At 37.8% G+C, this 19,482-nt stretch overlaps 1 protein-coding gene across 1 annotated transcript; it reads left to right on the top strand.

Annotated features, from left to right (window-relative positions):
- The first annotated feature begins 254 nt into the window (after positions 1–254).
- On the top strand, positions 255–19,444 carry rundc3b (RUN domain containing 3b). Its single transcript, XM_084726835.1, has 11 exons — positions 255–479; positions 7,471–7,586; positions 8,118–8,251; positions 9,755–9,840; positions 10,086–10,175; positions 12,381–12,461; positions 13,547–13,721; positions 14,093–14,250; positions 15,744–15,890; positions 16,950–17,071; positions 17,147–19,444. Exons 1-11 carry the CDS (start codon positions 385–387, stop codon positions 17,290–17,292), a joined length of 1,350 nt encoding a protein of 449 aa, XP_084582961.1. The 5' UTR covers positions 255–384; the 3' UTR covers positions 17,293–19,444.
- Positions 19,445–19,482: the final 38 nt, after the last annotated feature.

Genomic DNA, 19,482 nt, shown 5'->3' with positions numbered 1-19,482 from the left:
TCATAAAAACAGCTGTTGCCTTTTTCAACGTCGACTAATTCAAAATTGTATATATATATATATATATATATATATATATATATATATATATATATATATATATATATATATAATATATATATAAATATACCGTATGTGTTTTTCATTTTGGATGCCGAGTCAGACTGCTTCTGTCATAAGAGCTCTTATTTTGAAAGTCCCGAGCGGACGTGCTGTAACACTTGTCTTGACTCGGGCTTGTGTAGTTGAACCCCTCCTTCCTCCGTTCAGCTGAGCAGCGTGTGTTCCTCTGAGGTGACGGAGACAGCTGGTCCTTCCCTGGTGCAGAGAGCGGGGACAGTACACACCGCCTCCGGCCGCTGCAGCCTCGGACACGGGCCGTGGATGGCGTCGCTCGGCGTGGGGCTGCATCTCCCCCGCAAGCGGGGAGCAGGCAGGAGCTCCGCGGTGGAGAGGAGGAACCTGCTGACGGTGTGCAGGTGGGAATTCCCTCTGTTCTTTCTTTCTTGTAATGACAGGGAGGATGAAACAGCATCTGACGGCAGATTTGTTAATTAATCATATCAGAAGCGCGCGTTTGTTAGAGCTTAACTGCCTGCATTCTTATTTAAAAATATGAATTAATATGCAAACAAAAGAAAGTCATTCTGTGTCTAATTTTATTGAAAGAAATATTAAGACATGAGCTGGCTGTCCTCAGGTAAATGCCTCTATCGTTAATATTTTTGTACATCAATATCTCTTGCATTTACTCACTCAAACGCAGACAAATACACATTCACGCTCACCAGCAGCCTCCAAAAGCCTCCATTAATCATTCATGCAATCACATTTCAGTTTTAATTACCTCATACTCAGTTCAGTGGGATTAAGGCCAGGATTTTAGAAATACTGAGTCCAAATTCCTCCATCACAACCCCACCCCCTTGACAAAAATTGGATTAGCCATCAAGAACAATTTGTAAAATGTTTTTTTTTTTTTTTCATTCCTGTGACTGCAATTATATGTTTGGATTGTTTCTCCCAAGTGATCATCTAAAATCAGTTTCAGATCCCCCTGCACACTACCACTAGAATATAATTCAAGTAGATAAATACTACTGTGCTTTTAACTTGATTGTGCCTGAAACTCAAATTTAAAGGGGTAGTTCACCTCTATATCAAAACACATTTCTTCCTCTGGCCCATAGTGCTATTAATAATCTACATAGTTTTGGTATGATTTTCTAAAAACATTTTCTCAGATTTTCATGGTTAGAACAAGTTTCCCTGTACAATGACATTTTTCCTTTGCCTTAACAATGGACACACCAAAGAAGTGAAGAAAAATATAAAAATATTAAAACTATAAATAAAAATACAAGATACATAAAGATCAGGAGAGATAAAAAAAAGGACATAAATAATAATAGTAATGATAACCAAATGACACTATGTACAGTTACAATATACAGTATTAATTGGAGTGTCACAATTTCAATATTAACTCCAAAATAGATCAAAATCAGCTTTCAGTTTCAATAATCAAATTGAAAAGACTGAATCTTTGATTCTCCCAGTATTTTTTTTTCTCTCCAACCCTGTCTATTTGTGGCGTCCAGTGCATGTCAAAAGAAAAAATAGTTATGTGGCACTAGTTACCTACATACAAACATATCAACTATGTTTTTAAAGAACATTTGAGAATGTAAATGACAGCTGCCAGGGCAATCAATTTGTGACCATAAAATCAAAAGTTAGGTTGAATTGTGGATTTTGAGAATCAAATATACATGTTATATATGGTGTCTGAAATATACAGTGGGGCTGCACAATATGGTAAAAAAAGTCATATTGTGCTTGTTTTGAATGAAATTGAGATCTGCTATTTCAATAATATTGTGACTAATTGTGCAGCTCTAATCCTTAATCTACAGTGTCAACAATGTATTGTCTCCAATATAATGGCAGTAGACTTGTGCTCAAAATGCAAAGAAAAAATTTGGAAAATTCAACAGCAGTGACATAGAAAGAGACACTGCTGTTCAATTTTCCAAATGTTTTGTTGGCACTATCAGCACCACAAGCCTTGATGGATATTTGATGGCACTATAGGTAAGAGCAAAAATATGTATTTCTGATATTCAGCTATAAACTGTCCCTTTAAAGATAGAGTCTTGAAAACACTGCGTAAACTGGGGTGTTTTGCACAAAAATACAGTAAACATTCTAGAAAACAATGGTGAGGACATGACCTTGCTTTCCTGCATCTATAAATGATAAGCTGAGTGATAAATATGGAGCGCGGCGGCAGCAGCGGCGGCACAGAGAGATGCTGAGGTGAGCTCACACATGTCGCCTGCCTGTTTCTCCTCCTCTCTTTGTCAGCTGAAGTGAAAAACACTCTGCTCTGATTATTGATTTGTGGTCCTCCCTGTGCTGCTGGCAGATGTCAGTTAACTACTGACAGTCCCTGTGGTGCGTTTGAGACCGAAGAGTAGAAGAAGTCAGAGAGGAGAGAGGATATGGAGGTGTAGTATTTTATTTTCGTGCTGAGGAAGTGTCAGAAAACAGATTGATAATGCACCGCCTGCTCCAGCTGGTGTCTGCTCAGCCTTTTTAGGGACAAGTCTAGCGAAAAGAACCAATATAATTATCCTGCTTCAGGTGTGCAGGGTATTTCTTCCTCCATTACCATCATTTGAAACAGATCTGAAGGGAGAGTAATTAGACGCAGGTGCTCCTTGCTGACCAGCCTGGGCTTTTCCTGCCTGTTTCTGCCTCCGCACCAGCCATCAACTTTCCGACTGGCACGAGCGGAGGAGGGAGAAGAGTCAGAAAAGTGATGGCAAATTGGCAAAACGATTAAAGAGATTAAATTAGTGAAAGAAAAACTGAAGAAATGAACTTCTTACACACAGTTTTCCCCTTCGGTAGCTTTAAGTTTGTTAAAATTATCTTCCACTCGATGAAATGATTTGATAAGTCAACTGACAGAAAATTAATGCCAATCTATTGTATTTTTTAAGCTAAAAATGGCAAAAAAAGGAAAAAGATTCCTGCTTCTGAACTGGAAAAATGTGATGTTTTTGTCTGCATGGTGCACGTATGTGTTGACTGGTTCACTGGCAGGCTGCTGCTTGTTAGGGGGTTTAAGCTTTTCAGAAAAGTGTAGATCGCTGCTGGAAGTAGACTCTCATGTAGCTGCTGCTGTAGCCTTCGACACAACCACACACCTGACATTGAAAAGTTGCCAGTTCCTTTTTAAATCTCATGTTCTCTAGATGCTTTTCTGGCTGTGGTATTAGACTGCATGCTGTTTGGCAACTTGACTTAGATATTCTGTCCAAGAAAAGTAATTTTATTGTCCCCATTAAACACAGAGCAATTGTGGACACCAGCAGCTTCAGTCTCCTTCAGTGTTTTGACTCCATGTTTTCTCTTTCCAGCACTCTAAACATCACTTCTTACATCAAAGTCTCTTTATTTCTGTACACACTGTAAGTTTAAGACACATATCTCATTAAATATTATTATAATTAAACCATTGACCATTGCATCTCCACTTCTCCTAACTGTACAAAAATGAGAGCAAAATATTCCGGATACGAGTGGTGCCATCTTACACTGGTGACATCATTTGGAGCCAGTGTCGGCACAGTAGTGGTCAGGATCGGAGCTGCGGTATCGAGTTCTCACCCACACAACACAAGCAGAACTCGGCTGCCAACGCTGACATGAAACCTGCTTTTTATTGCATCAAATAACTAATTAAAACCAAACTGATCAGAAAAAAATGAACACTTGAACATACATCAGCATGATAAGAACTACCTAAAATGACAGAAAACATCTTTGGGAAAAATTTATTTGATATGTATTTTGATTTCTTTAGTTTGGCCGATGTCCCATCTGCTTACATGGAGGGGGTGGGTTTATGACCTATACTGCAGCCAGCCACTATCTAATGCTGCATTCATGTGCTCTTTGGGAAGTCCAACTTTGGTGTGTTCATGAAATTTTAAGTTGTAATGTGGAAACAACATGGATGCGGCACCAGTGCAGTCACTTAAACCACTAAAAATTGCTTTACTTCACTTGTTATCAGGGTTCCTGTCAGTAAATAGCTTTTCTAATGAATTAGGTCACATGATATGGACAGCAACTATCAATTACAACCTAATACCATGTTACAAATTACATGTGAGCAAAAAAATTAATGCAATACATGAATAAATAAATCATTAGCAACCTAACAACCTTGCCTGCCATGATTCATGCCATGATGTCAATAGACAACAACCCAGCAAATGTGGTACCAAAATTTTTCACCAAGTTTTCAAATTATTGTTAGTAAGTAAGTATTATGTTCCCATTTTTTCTCCCGGTCAGAGTCTCATTTTTCCAATTATTCTGACACCACAAGAATGTAGGATAACTACAGAACTCAGCAAAGAAATATAACATGGGTCTAGTCTTTTTTAGACATTTTAATGCAGAAATGTTACATATCTTTAATACAACAGCAAAAAAAAACAAACAAAAAAACATTGTCATTGTAAGTGCTTGATTTAGGAATATATAAGAAAGGTGTGATAGGTAGTTAACCAAAGAATGTTGTTGTTTTTATTTGATGTAATTGACCTGAAGAAGTGAATATTATCAGTCCAGAACACCTCTTCTTTCTGCAGAAGTCTAGAAAGAACAAGTGGTTTTACATTGATTCAATCATGGAGGCAAGCTGGAGACTTTCATTAACCTTACAGCTAATTTTATTGATGCACTGTAGGTTTGTGAGACCAGTTTTAACAGGCCTTTTCACAGCAGCAGACATGTTGATTTGTCACAGCAGGAAAAGCACAAGTGCTGCTAATAGCATTAACAACGGCTCTGTTTTATTCGAGAGTCCGCGTAAGCCTAAATGTAATTCATCCATCGATAATTCATTATTTAGACCTGCTCTTTTCCTGCTATCACTCGTCAAAATGTCTTCTGTGAAAATAGGGCTGTCGAATCAGCCAAATTAACGCCATCAAACGGTGTCGTCCCGTTTACCATGTTGTAGAAGGGACCATTGGTTGTCAGGCTGAAAAATAGACATTTTCATTTTCATGTTCATGAGTTGTCACATCACGAGTCTGTGGATGTTTGTAACTTCTTTCATTCATAAGCACGACACTGAGATGCAGAAAACAGACCATTCACCTTTTTGTTTGAAAGGGAACAAAGCCGACTTTGATTGTTGTTGTCAGTCGCCTAGCGACAGGACTTCAATGACCATATTCAGTGCGCTCAACTTTTCATGTTGAAAATATAACCTGAGGACCTACATTTGAATGTAGTGTAAGTTAAAACAGCTTTGTGGGTGGATGGTGTTGTGAATATTTTAAGGCTTCAAGGACACATTAAATGCACAAAAGTGCTTCACAGACAAAGACACAAAATGAAATAGAATCAGATAAATGAATCAAAGATAAAATACCAGATAAAATATACAGAAGGAGCAGATTAAGGCACGAGATGAAAACATAATCAATATATAACCAATAAACATAATATTGTATGCTGCCCAGATGCCTGTCTGAAGAGATTTATTCTGGTCAGATCAGTCGATTTGATCACCATTTAAATCCAAGCTAAAAACATTATGTTTATGTAATTGTGTTAGAATAATCACAATTATTAATTAATTAATTACAGATAACGATAAAGATGGTTTAACTGTCACTCCAGAACATGTTAAATATGACCGAATGAAATTAAGTACTCATGTCTCAGTGTAGCCTTAATAAAATTAAAAGAAACACACAATAAAAACAGCCTATATATAAAAGTATGAAAAAAGTGTAATTAATTAAAACAGTAAAAATGTTGTAATTTGTTACTAATTTGTTTAGTTTTGTTTTAAATATGCCAGTTGTATTTTTGATGTCTCTATAAAGCACATTTGTCAACACCTGTGGTTTAAATGTGATGGATAAATAAATTTGGCTTGTGCACGTTATTTAAAATTTCTATGACAAACACAGTATGGTGTAGTTAGTTCATTGTCTCCTGCAGGGGTTCCTAAAATTCATTATTCTGTCATTAGTAGAGATCAGCTACAGAATATTGTAAATGTGTTTTTCTTGTCCTAGTTTATTTCAGGATTTTAGGTTTCTCACGTTGAGTCCATGTGCCCCAATTTTTTACTGTGTGAATGTTGACAGAAGTAATAACTGAGAGAATAAGTGTAATTTACTCTACACGGAGGGAAAATTATCTTTGTCTAAATTGCTGTTGAGAGTAGAGTTGGTATTCAAAGTGTCTGAAAGTTAATAAACATGATGTGTGATTAAAAAACCTAACCCTTATTCATGGAAATGAGCTAATCAGTTTTTGCCATCTTTCACAGGAAGCACACACTCTGTGGTCACCGTGCTGCTAAGCAACGAGATAAAGAGATATTAAGTCAGATTATTTAGCTGACTTTAGGGGCTGCACACAATTTGGCAGAGTTTTCCGAACACACACACCGACACACACATGGCAGGCTTGTCCATTAACTCTCCTTCCTGTCTAATTAGTTGAAATCAGATTGGGCCGAGTTGGTCTGTTATAGTGGGCAGCACATTATGGCTGGTTTTAGCACAGGAAATTTATCAAATCCTCATTACAGCTGTGGAGGCCAGATGTGTTTATTTTCCATGTCAAGTAAAAATAATTCAGTCGTCTTAGTTAATAACAAAGATGAGTCTTCTTTTTGTTTGTTTGCTCTCATGTGCATTTAATAAAATGTAGTTACTAGTCCAAATGTGTCTTTACATCATTCATTTAAGAAACAGGCTGCAACAAAGGAAGTAGTTTATCATTGTGGATGTCAGTGTGAAAAAAGGGGGATGGAGCCCTCACAGATGTTTTCATATTTATTGAGTTCTCAGCAATTTATGAAAATAAATGTTTAAGTTTGCATACTTATGTTAACTATAATATATCTTAAGATGTAATAGAAATTAAATAATAAATTAACTCCCATTGCATAAATGATGAAATAATATTAATCACTTATAGCATAATTTATAAATGGGCCCCAGTTACTTTCTTGTTTGTCTGTAACTGTGAATGTATTTTCCCCTCAAGTCACAGTCCAATATAATACTCTTCCATATTAATGCTATAGATTTTTTGACGTGTGAAAGGTGCATGTCTAAAAAAAAACTGTTCCTTTTGTTTTTTTAATGTCCCTCCAGATGATTCCTCACACATTTGCTCACTTCTGTAAACTGGGGGACTCACAAGAGATAGATTACAAAAAGGATAGTAAAAATTGGAGCAGCAGAGGCTGAAATATCCTGACTCTTTAGTATGTTTCAAGCTCTAAAAACCCTGGATCCTACAATTCTCACAATGCAACCAGCAGCGTCTTGTCATGAGACCATCCTACCTGGTAAATGCCTCTGAATTTCCATGTGGCCTTTTTGTTTTAAATGTAAAGTCATCTCCTGTGTTCAGATTTTCAGTGAAGACTCTACTGGACCGCTCCTGTTTTGAGACAATAGATGACTCGTCTCCAGAGTTTGTTAACTTTGTTTCTGTGCTGGAGCACATCCTCAGTCATCGACTCAAAGGTAAAGACATAAGCAACCCTCCTCTCATCCACATACACACATGCACATACAAAATTCACCTTAAACATGCAGGTATTTAACCCAGACATATATGTGTAATATTAAAACTGCAGAAAGCAATATTATTTTCTTGCATTTTGCCTATATGTGACAGCTGAAATGAGCAGTGAGATGTTGTGGTTATGCCTATCTATGCTGCCCACCCCTCAGGGCACCTCAATATGCAAAATTTTAATGAGAAATTGTAGTGACTCATTGGGTAAATCATAATTTTAGATAGTGATGGGCATCTCATTTCCCTATATTGAGATTAGTGGACACTGGGTGGAAAATATTCTTATTATCGCACATAGCATATTTTTTATTATTCTCGAACTAGACTGAAAACCGACCTGTCTGCTGAAGACCATTTTCCCCTCCCTTAACCACCACTAGTCCAATGAGTGGACAGTTAATGTCTCTTTCTAGATAACAAAGCCCGTGCAGATTCAAGCTTGTAAAAGTCTCTGTCTCCTTCTGTTTTTCTCTCAGGGCAAACAACTTGGTTTGGCTATGAGAGCCCTAGAAGCTTCTGGGATTACATAAAAGCCGCCTGCAGTAAAGTCCCTCATAACTGCATCCGAAGCATCGAGAGCATGGAGAATGTGCGATCATCGAGAGCTAAAGTGAGGATAAAACTGTCTTTGGCAGGGAAGAAAATAACTTGAAACTTAAAACCATCAGGAAGTCGAATTCACACAGAGCATTTGATTAAGAGAAATGTTAGCTTAACAAAAAATTGAAAGATATAAACTGGATAATCTACTTTACTTATAATCTCCTACTTCAAACATATTCTGATCTACAGTGCACACATAATGTACAGTCAGACATTTGTGATTTTAGCTTATTTTGCATTATCCTATTATTGTGTTATAAAAGAACAAAGGGAACGTAGTAAAAAAAAAAAACAGTTAAGAACATACAAGCATAAAATGTGACTCGATCTTACCCTGCAGGCAAGAGCACACCTACAAGCAGTTTGACTCAGGTTTTAAGTTTCTCCCAATGTTATACCAGAGAGTGACTAAGTCACAAAGTCTTAAGCAAGTCTCGAGTCAAGTCAATCTGATGATCTACCACAGTTTCCACATTCACATAAAACACTGCTGTGTTTGCTTGTAACATGTCCACATAGTTTAACTGTTTATATGACCTTAAGTCAGTCCCCCGATTGTCTTTTATAGTGACGATATGTCTTCTCACTAAAATGCAATACTAAGTTCACAGCCAAGTCTAACATTCAGTAGCTTAAACATAAGTTTTCTAGCTAAGGTTTGACCAGTCAATAAGTTTGCTTCATTGTGTGTTTTGTACTGACAGATGAAGTTGCTGTGGTGGTCGTGTCAGTGATTTTTGAGCAGCAGATCTTGCATCCTGCATCCTTGAATCTAAATGTTATTATTTTTGATCTAACCACTCCATGACAACTGCCTCGTGTGGGTCCCTGCTGGTCTGCAGTAGATTGTCAGGTTTCTCAGCATTGCTCTAGAAATCACCCAGTCATGTTTGAAAAGCAAAACAGAACTTCTTAATATCTAGAAAAATGCAAATATTAAGTTATTTTAAAAAAGGCTTTTAAGGCATCTGTCTGAGTCTAAGGCAAGTTTCAAGTCAGCAATATCAAGTCAAAGTTAAGTCAAAGTCAATCAAGTCATGTTACTCAAATAAATAAGTGAAATGTGAGTATTTGAAATGTGTTACCTTTTCAATTTTTGGGAATATGCTCACTGGATTTTGGGTCTAGCACTCAGCTGAGAACCCCATTGTTGAAGTGCAACCTCCTATTCTAAATTCAACATACAATACAATGTCTGTATGCAAGTCAAGTGTCCTGTAGATTGTCACCAAATAAAAAGGAATAAATCCTGAAATCATGCTGTTGGCTTTTCAGCACATTTTGCAGGATTATCAGTCATGAGACTTGCCGAGCCTACACATGACTTTCTAAACCTTTAATACCAAAGAAAATTCCTAGAAAGTTTTTACAAGGTTTCTGAATGACAAATCATTAACAGCCATTGCATCGATGCCTTTTATCTGCTTTATAACCACTCAGCAGGTCATTTCTAGCCATGTTTGTGGTTTTAGGGAAGGCATGTCAGTGTCACCGGTATCTGTCTCTGCAGGGCAGAGCGTGGATCAGAGTGGTCCTGATGGAGAAAAGATTATCAGAATACATCTCATCTGCACTGAGGGACTTCAAAACAACCAGGTGCTCATGTACTCACCTCACACACACAGTTTTCCCCTTCAGTGTATTTAGACAGTCTCTCTCCTGTATCAGTGTGCTGCAGAATAATTTGCATCTTCTTACACCTCAAGCGCTCAATTATCACACTCACATTATCACACGGCTGCACCTGTCTGCTCCACTTTTCTTTAATTCCCAGTCAGTTGACGAGATCTGCGAGAGTGTGAGCTGAATTAATAATAATGTGCACACATGTTTGACTGTAGGAGGTTTTACGAGGATGGTGCGATCATGCTGGGAGAGGAGGCGGGGCTGTTAGCAGACACACTCATTGGACTCAACACCATCGACTTCAGGTGTGGATCATGTTTTGATATTTTTCAATGTAACTCTTCAGTCCTGCTTTCTCTCCCTGTGGCAGTCAGTGTGTAGCTTTTGATGCATGAAATATGTTTTTGTCAATGCGCCTTTGAAAAAGGCATCAACTTATAGAGGGTGTTTCTTAATAGAGTTGAAAAGGAGAAAATGGACGAAATAAGAATCTGCTCCTTTTGACTGAAACAGAAATACAAAATAGATAAATAATAAACAATATAATGTAGAGGACCTGGAAAAAATACCAGAGATAGCCTACAATACAAAAGCCTATATCAGTAAGTAAGGCTTTTTGAAGTTCACAGAAGTTCTCATGTTGTCATGTGTCAAGTTTGGCCCCACCTACATGCCTTAAAAAGATAGTTCACCCAAAAATGAAAATTCAGTCATTGATTGAAGGTCAGGTGTAGTTTTTTAGTCCACAAAACACTGCTGGAGTTTGACCCTCACGCTGCTCGTCTGGATTAATTAAGTCTCCTAAAGCCTCAACATGCCAAGTTGACTAAAAAAATGTTATTTACACCATGTTTTTGGTCTGAATCTTCACTGTAGATCCTTAGCTTAGAGCCACGTTCACGTGCACATGCACATTGTCTGAACTGGTAAGTGTGGTGTGACGTGTGCAAACAGCATGCTGGGGCTTTAGGGGACTTGAATTACACCAAATGAGCAGAATGGAGGTATTTTATGTTTTTATTCTGTTTTTTTTTTTACATTTGAAAACCACCATTCACTTCCCTTTTTTGGGCGATTCTACAACACTGTTTTCTCCAGCAGTGTTTTGTGGATTAACAAAATAAACCCGACGTTTAATCAGCATGAGAGTGAATAGATAATGACTGAAAATGAAAATGAATCTTCATTTTTGGGTGAACTCTCCCTTTAATTTTGCAGTAACTCGGAACTTAAATAAATTACAGCGTAGAGGGCCAGCAATGACCATTTTTATCCCTTTTAAAAAGTGCAATATGTAAGAACGTGAAGCGCTTTAGATGCATTAATCACTTTGTATTTGAATGTTTGAACAGATTGTAATGTAACATAATATAAGGCAACTATCAGAAGAGATTCAAAGAGACCACAGAGTTGTTCTCTAAACTGCAGGTGCATCACTTGCAAACGTTGCAGAATTATGTGATGGGTCAAAAGAGAACACTTTAAAAGATAAATCATAAACCTAACACAAGAAAACTGCATTAGCAAAGAGGAACTGTGATCCTCAGTGGTAAATTAAACACACTTAGTGGAATATTTGCTGAATACAACAAACAGTGTCCTCAAAAATAGCCATCAAGTAGAATCTACACGTCTGTCTCTACAAAAACAAATTTATCTTCACCAAGTTGGTGCAAACTTGTATTTACTGCAGGGTGTTGATACTGCCTTGGATGAGATTAGTAGAAGAGATACCGAATTTGCAAAGGAAGCATTTGTGTTTGTTTCTTTTGAAAACAACATTCAAACATAGATTCTTAAATATAAACTAATCTATGATCATCACATAAAATCAAAACATAGAGGTTTGGAAATGAGTCGAAAGACAGATCTGTACAGTTGGGAAATCAGTAGTTGGGTTCACATCACTAGTTTGAACATTTTAGATTAAATTAGACATTCTTGGATAAACTTAGAGATGCCCAGGAGAAATGAATTATCATCTGGCCCTGCTGAAAGGATGTGTGCAGTCTTTATAAAAAGTCTTTTTCTCCCCTGGAAGTTTTCATGTTTTATTGTTTTACAACATCAAATCAAAGTAGATCTAAGCGGGTTTTGTTTTAGTACAGATCAACATAAAAAGACCATTAAAAGTCAAAGTGAAAAAGTGTATAAAATACTTGTTTGCATAACTCTTCACCTCCTTTAATGGGACTCACTGTGGTGCAGCCTGGTGGTTGTAGAGGTCACATAAGACGTTAAACAGAGATGTGTTTGTGTGTAATGAGGAGGTTTCAGTTAGTATTTTGGCAAAACCTGCACCATGAAGACAGAGGAACACACTTCAAGCATTTCTGCAACAAGGTGATTGAAAAGTTGAAGTGAGCTGATGAATCCAGGAACATTTTCAAGTCACTGAACATCCTCCAGTCGAGTTAAATCAGTCATTAAAATACTGAGGATTGCAGAGCTGTGAACGTGATAGAAGAACAGACGTTGCTCTAATTTTCTGTCCCGTCTTCTCTCTTCAGCTTCTGTCTGAAAGGAGAGGGTGTGGACGGCAGCTGCCCCGCCGTGATCGACTACACGCCTTACCTGAAGTTCACTCAGAAGTATGTGAGCTCAACAGTGTTTGGAGGGTTACCTTTGAAATGCAGTAGATTATAGATTACTAGTTATTCTGTTAAACATTTAAAAAGCAATGAAACAATGTTTTACTTTCTGTTAAACTTTAACATGAAATACAGCCTCTTGCATTCATAGTATGTTGGAATGTTTCACATAAAATTGCTGCAATGACACAAAACCGTAAAGAAAATTCTCTGTCCATCAATCCTGTTAATTATTGATCAGCTAAATGTTGACATCACAAAATGCCAGTTAAGCTATTTTAATTACTTCATCAAAGTAATGTAACTTATTAAGTTTTATTACTTTTTGATTACTTTTATGAGAGATAATTTTTTTTGTTACTGATTGCGGTTACATTAACTTGCTTGTAGATGTTTCCTATTTGAAATTGAGTATTTTGATGTCAACAGCACTTTCACCACTGATAAACAAGCTTTAGACTGTAATGTTAGAGCCCTTTACTGTTTTTATAAAAAAATATTATTTAATTCTTACCACTAAAAGGTGTCTTTTATCACATATCAAGAGGGCATTCCTGCACCACGAAAAGATGCAATGCAGTAGAATGAATGTTGTAGCCCCTTTGTATTGATCAACATTTTGATCAGTAACTGTAATGGATTACACATATTAGTCATTTAATTATGTAACGCCGTAGTCTGCATGTGGGATTTATTTACTTAATGCTTCCTACATTAAACTTAAAGAAATTGCTGTTGAGTTTTTCAAATGTATTTTTGAGCACCACAAGCTGAGTGTGAACAGTTTAGATGGACAAATAGCACCACAGGTAAGAAGAAAAGTGTGCATTTTTAATTTTGGGGTCAGCTGTCCCTTCAAGCACCATATACTGGCCAAATACCTTGCTTCTCCTCATGTGGGGTCAGTATTAGATGTAATTAACACATATTTATTGGGATTTACTTGATATTTATTGTCTTGTCTAGAGCGGATTTGTGAACAATCAGGTAAAAGTTGCAACTGTGACAGGCAAACGCGTAACTGTGATCAGACAGCTGAATATTTTGTAGGATGAGTACTAACACAAGGCTGGTTCTCTGTGCAGCGCGGACAGCATCAGCAGTGACGAGGAGGAGATGAGGACTATGGGGAGCAGCGGCAGTGAGAGCAGCACCCCTGACAAAATGGCCACGGCCGCTTCCATCTTCACCGAGCAGAGCAACTTGGTCAGCAAGTGCAAACGCTTTGAGCAGAAGTATCGCATGGCGCTTGAGCAGAAGGTGTGTGTGTAATATTGCTCTTATTTTGAGATAAACAAATCGTATGGTAATGTATGCCAATGTGACATTTTCCTTGACGTCTGCATTATAATTAGAGGCTCAACTTGTGAAATGCCAGGAGGGAACGTCTCTGTGAAGACAAACACATACAGCTTGATGTTATTTGTTACATACACAACAACATCTGTAATGTTTCTTCTCTCTGTTGTTCACTGCTGCCTCCATCTCTTCCCCTCCGGTTATTTCATTTGCTCCGAGCCAAAACAAAGAATTCAGGTGTGTTATTTAAACAGCAGTGCCTCCATGGCAGTAAACAAATAAATGAAAAACAGAGTGTGTGTGTGCTTGTGCCTGTAATGTGTTTGTCTCAGGGTTACCTGGAAGAGCTGGTGCGTCTTCGAGAAGCCCAGCTGTCAGAGGCTGTGTCTCATAACAAAGCTCTTCAGCAGAGCCTAGCAGACACACACGTCCAACACACACTGGAGAAAGAGCAGCTCGAGTACATCATACTGGAGCTACAGGACCAACTGTAAGTTCAGGACACAACTGTGCATGTGTGTGTGTGTGTGTGTGTGTGTCAGGGAGTGCATGTGAGGTTGCTGAGGATGTCATGGAGAGGACTTTGCAGCAGATCCAGCTGTGAATTTGACATTCAGTACACAGCGAGAAGTCTGGAGGTTGCAGGCGGTTTGTTATTTGTGTGTTTTTGAATCAATCGCAGTCGGAGAGCTGCTTTTAGCTGAGAGGTGAGGCTGCATCAGCGGTGTGAGTTTCCATTAACTTACATTAATGCTCCAATTAGTGAGAGAATGCTTTCTCTTGGTTTGAACACAAATTCACTGTTGGCTACAAAGTCGAGTCTGTCGACAAGATTTGTGTCATGATCTTTGGAGATGAAGCTGCAGTCTCGAGCCAGCAGGATGACTCAGTGATGTTTTCAAATGCAAATAGAGTGAAAAACAAAGACACAGAGACAGAGATACTGTGACAGAGACTACAGTTAGAGAAACTATGAGAATGAAAATGTTAGTTGGAGTGTATTATTGCAGGAAAATATGCAGGTAAAAGTATGATGAAGAAAAATACATCAAATCAAAGTGCTGGATTAGATTTGTGAAGACATAGTGACAGACTTGGGAGATCAGCTGTGTTTGGCAGCTTATGGCAGAGCCTGACCATTGCAGTATTTTTTTAGACTGATACCAAAACAACCAAGCATTAAATTAGGTTATTAAATAATTGTGTCTAAGGCAGCTCTGATTGATTGGCCACCGATTATTAGCGGCCGATATTCGTTTTAAATAGTTTGATCAGTGGTCAAAGGCCAAGCAGAAGAGCTGATAATGTGATGTTGCAAGGTCTGAAATTAACCCCCTCCCCCTTACACTGGCGGGTAAATGTTGGCTTCAAAATCATCATGTAATAAAAAACTATGCTGGACGTCTGTACTGAGTTCGGGTGTCATTTACAGGGGTGCTGCTTCTGTCCTCTGCTGTTGGTGCTGACAGGGACTTCATGGTGCATTCATGTGCCCCTCATAAACTCAGAAACTGTTACTTGAATGGCCACCAATGTTGTTTATAAAAAGTAAACTCTTTTCCTTTTTTGATATACATAAACCTACATCTGTCATTATTTTCTTGTTATTTCACAAGCAGGTCTGTTATTTTTGTATAACAGACCGTTGCCATGAAGGATAGACCGTGGCTACAGACACAGTTCTGAACATAATATTTTGTGGCAAATTACTGATTACTCTTTTGGTAAGTTACCGTGTAATAAGCAGGGTAATGTACAATGAAAAGGTCATTGTTGCAGAATAAACCTTGACAGGGTGATGCAGGTCTTGAATTGAATAATGTACACTGTACATTATCCCTTACATGTTGTCCACCTGATCTGTTGGCCGGGCATTAGCTTTAGTGTTTTGTTTTGTTTTTGTGCACAGTTTTTGCACAAATTTAAGATGCTTTTCAAATCAATAAATTGTCTCTAACTCTGAACACTGTCTTTTGTCTTTAGGACGGTGTTGAAGAACAATGATTTGCGGTCCAGACAAGAGTTGACAGCCCACCTGACCAATCAGTGGCCGTCTCCCGTCGCCTTGGATGCCAACGCTGTCGCCTTGGACACGCTGCTGTACAGGAAGAGTACAGGACAGTGGGAGGAGTATGTAGATGAGTTGACTACCTCCAGCTTCAAAGTTTAGTTTGGTTATGTTTAGGCCAGCAGCTAATCGTTTACCAATTACAGCACTTGATTTCTAAAGCGACTGGTTTGCTCTTACCCCGCTCTCAGATAATCATGACCAGCTGGGATCTACTGCAGCAAAAAGGCCAGCAGCTAGATGGAAATCAATGGTGCACTAATTGTATAGATAAACTGACAATAGATTATCTGTGGCTGGGATCAGTGAGCTCACACACGTGCTGAAAAGCTGCACTAGAGACAGCAAAATATTTCATTTCAACTTTATAGATAGATAGAAGTTGGTGGTGTGTTTTATTTAGGTGTTTATCTATGCATATCATCTGTATTGTTATTGGCTATTTTAAAAATTGTTAAAGGTAACTCTGGTATGTTTTTAATCGGGATCCTGTTTTATGATGTTTTTGTGTTTAATTAACAAATAGGGAAAACAGAAGAATAAGAATTTGTTGGAAATGATGCATAGCCTAAACAATTAATTAATTGTTTAAGCTCATGATTGAAGGTATTTTTGTCTGACTGTCTAAAACACAAAGTTATTTATTTCCCAGTTCATAAGAAAACCATCAAATCATTGACTTTATGAATCTAGAAACAGCAAAGATAATAAATAACAGATAATAGATCATTTTGCTTGTTAAAATATGTAAAAGGTGACTCCATTGGCGTTCTTTTCCAGGTTTTTCAAATTGAGATTCTCATTCAGCTGTTAGCAAAGACACAGTGATGAAGGTTACAGCGCTGCAGCATCATCATGGAGAAACCAATGTAGGGTCGTGTAAAAACATTTTGAGAAGCTTGGGAAAAAAGCATCTTCACACTAAAACGTGTACTTCAACCAAAATTTGAATGTTCACATTTGAATACATAAGCAACATTACTGGAAAGTGACAGAATTATATAAAACCAAAACTAATGGACTGCCTTCAAACACTGATGTTAATTTTTCTTCATTTGATTAGTTGTTTCAGCACTAGTTTTATGTGTGATCTTCATTGATCATCTATCTCCTCTTTATAGGAAAAGTTTCCAGAGTCTGGAGCAGCTGTCTGCAGACATGAGCCTCTCCCAGACGTCTCTCGAACCGTCACACACACTGAGTCTGGAGGCCAGACCGGCCGGCACACACTGGCCACGCCAAGGTCCGTCTCCTTCAGCACGTAAACACTGTTGTCCGGGAGGGTCTTCACTCTGAATCATGTTGCTCTGTCTTTCAGGTAAAGAGGAAACCCCATCTTTAAGAGGTCTGTGTGGCTCCCTGACCTCAGTCGCCAGCTACAAGTCTCTGGCCAGCCTGAAGTCCAGCGAGTGTTTGGCCAGTCCTGCCACAGAGGTCAGCAGCCCAGGCGTCACTCCTTCATAGGGACCAATGAGCTCAAAGCAGGGCCGGACAATCCAGGAACTTTCTAAATGTATTGTGTGATATTGATTTGCTGTTTGTAGACGTTTACGTTCTGTATGTGGAGCCCAGAGTTTTAACAGGTGGAAGTTGGGTTTTTGAGTTGAGAATCTGGTGTAGCATGTACTTTGAGTTGTGTTAAAACTCAGCTCCATCAGGCTGAATAATGTCTTATTAATGTACCATTCAGCTGAAACAACCTCTGACTCTTTAAAGAGGATCTCCAGCTGCAGCTTCATCAATGTGTTTGGTACCACTTCACAATAAGGCTTCTCGTATAAATGATTTATAATAAGGTTCTAAACTGGACCGTAAACACTTTATAAATTGGTAATAAGCTGTTGTAACACATTAGAGTAAGAAGGCAGCAGTGACCTGTTGTTTGCCAGATAGTGAGCCCACAGTTATCTGTACTGTTAAGCCTCAGATCTCACTGCTTACAGAGCGTACTTTGTCTTCTCCACTTACTAGCATTTAACAATCGGCATATCTTAATAGTCAGAAAGTTTCACTAACATATCAGATGGCCAGATTCATACACTAAGGCTTTAACAGTGTTATTTACCTTCACATTTTTAGCTGCATCATTTTACACTATTCAGTAAGGCTCCCTTTTGACAGTTATAAATTATAGTAACTCATTACTAAGATTAATTAGTAGATCTTGTTAAATTAGGAGCCCACATCAATATATTAAAAGTGTGTTATAACTTGTTTATTTATGATTTATAATCTGTTAAGGTTACACCCTTATTGATAACCTAGTTATAAACCATTTATTAATCATTTGTAAGGGTAATCTTATAGTAAAGTGGCACCTTTTTTTTGTCTCGTTTGTTTTTTTAATCTGTGGGGCATCAAATTATTTTACTTTCTTGAAAATAAAATGGAAAGTTGATGTAAGAATTAACCATGTCACTTTAAAGTACTGAGGAAACAGGAGTGTTTTCCCCTCTGTCGAAGGTTTTTAGATTATAGCATGCTGAAAATACTGACTGATCAGATCAGCGTTTAGGAGATAACACAAGATGCTGTACGACATGGTCAGTGTTTAGTCTCTTGTCACTGTGAATTATTTCCTGCAGCTGAAGGGGTTCTTTATTATTTTCTGTGCTGTTACCGCTTGTTTTTTAATATAGCAATTTCTTTGATTTACGATGGTGACTGTGCCTCCACTTTTGTCAGATTATATCTTCAAAGTTTTACATAATGTCATCTAACATTTTGTTCTTGGCTGTAATTGTTCTTGCACCTTTTGTTTTATATTGTGCCTAAAGCAGGGTCACATAGTTTTGTTCTCAGGTAACGATCACTATGATTAATATTCACCCTTCAGTTATGGGTTTGCTTTAAAGGGATAGTTTGGATTATTTGCTGCTTTCGCTGCTTCGATCTGTAAGTTTGTTTATTATTGTGTGGCTTCTGTGTTTTAAATGGTTAGTTTGGATTCACAGAAGTCACACAAAAACACAAAGAAACTAACTGATCAAGGATTGGAGGTTTGGAGAGAATAATATTTAGCCTATACAATGTCAGTTTGCAGTTGAAAAAGACTGCCTGATGTCTGAGTAAAGAAAGCAGTGAAAATATTATAAATATAGCTTACACTTAAACTGATGTTGAATTTTTTTGGGTGGATCTTTTTCTAAGAGGCTAAAATAAGTTTTGTTGCTGACTCTGTCCACTGCTGCTGCTTCTCCAAAATGAGGTTGTGTTGACTTCCTTTTACTGTAGGTACCCCACTTCAAATAATCTTAACTATCTCTTCAAAGTTCAGCTTTATCAGACTATTATTGTTATTCCCTTTAAGTATTCCAATGCAGTATTTTAATGGCTAGTTACCACAAAAGGACCATTCCTAAAACTCTGACTGATGGTCTGTTATCTTTCAACAGATATTTTGAGAATGAGAAACGAGTGTATTTGCAGAGTATCAGTATTATGTAATTTGCATTACTGCTGACTAGCCATGTACCTCAACGACACTGAACTCATGACTTCGCCTTTAGCTCGTTCCAGCAGTCATTTGCACAGACATACAGCAGATGGTTTATTATGTTTGTTTGCCTTTTTATCCTTCATTTTGAATAAACTCCACTTACTCAAACAGTGAGAATTTGAAAGTGTTTTTTTTCTTGTCGACACTGAACAATG

The sequence above is a fragment of the Lutjanus erythropterus genome, chromosome 9, assembly GCF_056507025.1.
Source record: "Lutjanus erythropterus isolate fLutEry1 chromosome 9, fLutEry1.hap2, whole genome shotgun sequence".
NCBI classification, from domain to species: domain Eukaryota; kingdom Metazoa; phylum Chordata; class Actinopteri; order Lutjaniformes; family Lutjanidae; genus Lutjanus; species Lutjanus erythropterus.
The sequence above is the reverse complement of the archived record's forward strand: the minus strand, read 5'-3'. Positions and strand labels throughout refer to the sequence as shown.

Bases quoted from the DNA above. Each gene is read 5' to 3' on its own strand.
- rundc3b (XM_084726835.1), top strand. From the start codon at position 385: ATGGCGTCGCTCGGCGTGGGGCTGCATCTCCCCCGCAAGCGGGGAGCA. The intron at 8,252-9,754 runs GTGAGGATAAAA...CTGTCTCTGCAG, and splicing joins TGCGATCATCGAGAGCTAAA to GGCAGAGCGTGGATCAGAGT. The intron at 13,722-14,092 runs GTGTGTGTGTAA...TGTTTGTCTCAG, and splicing joins GCATGGCGCTTGAGCAGAAG to GGTTACCTGGAAGAGCTGGT.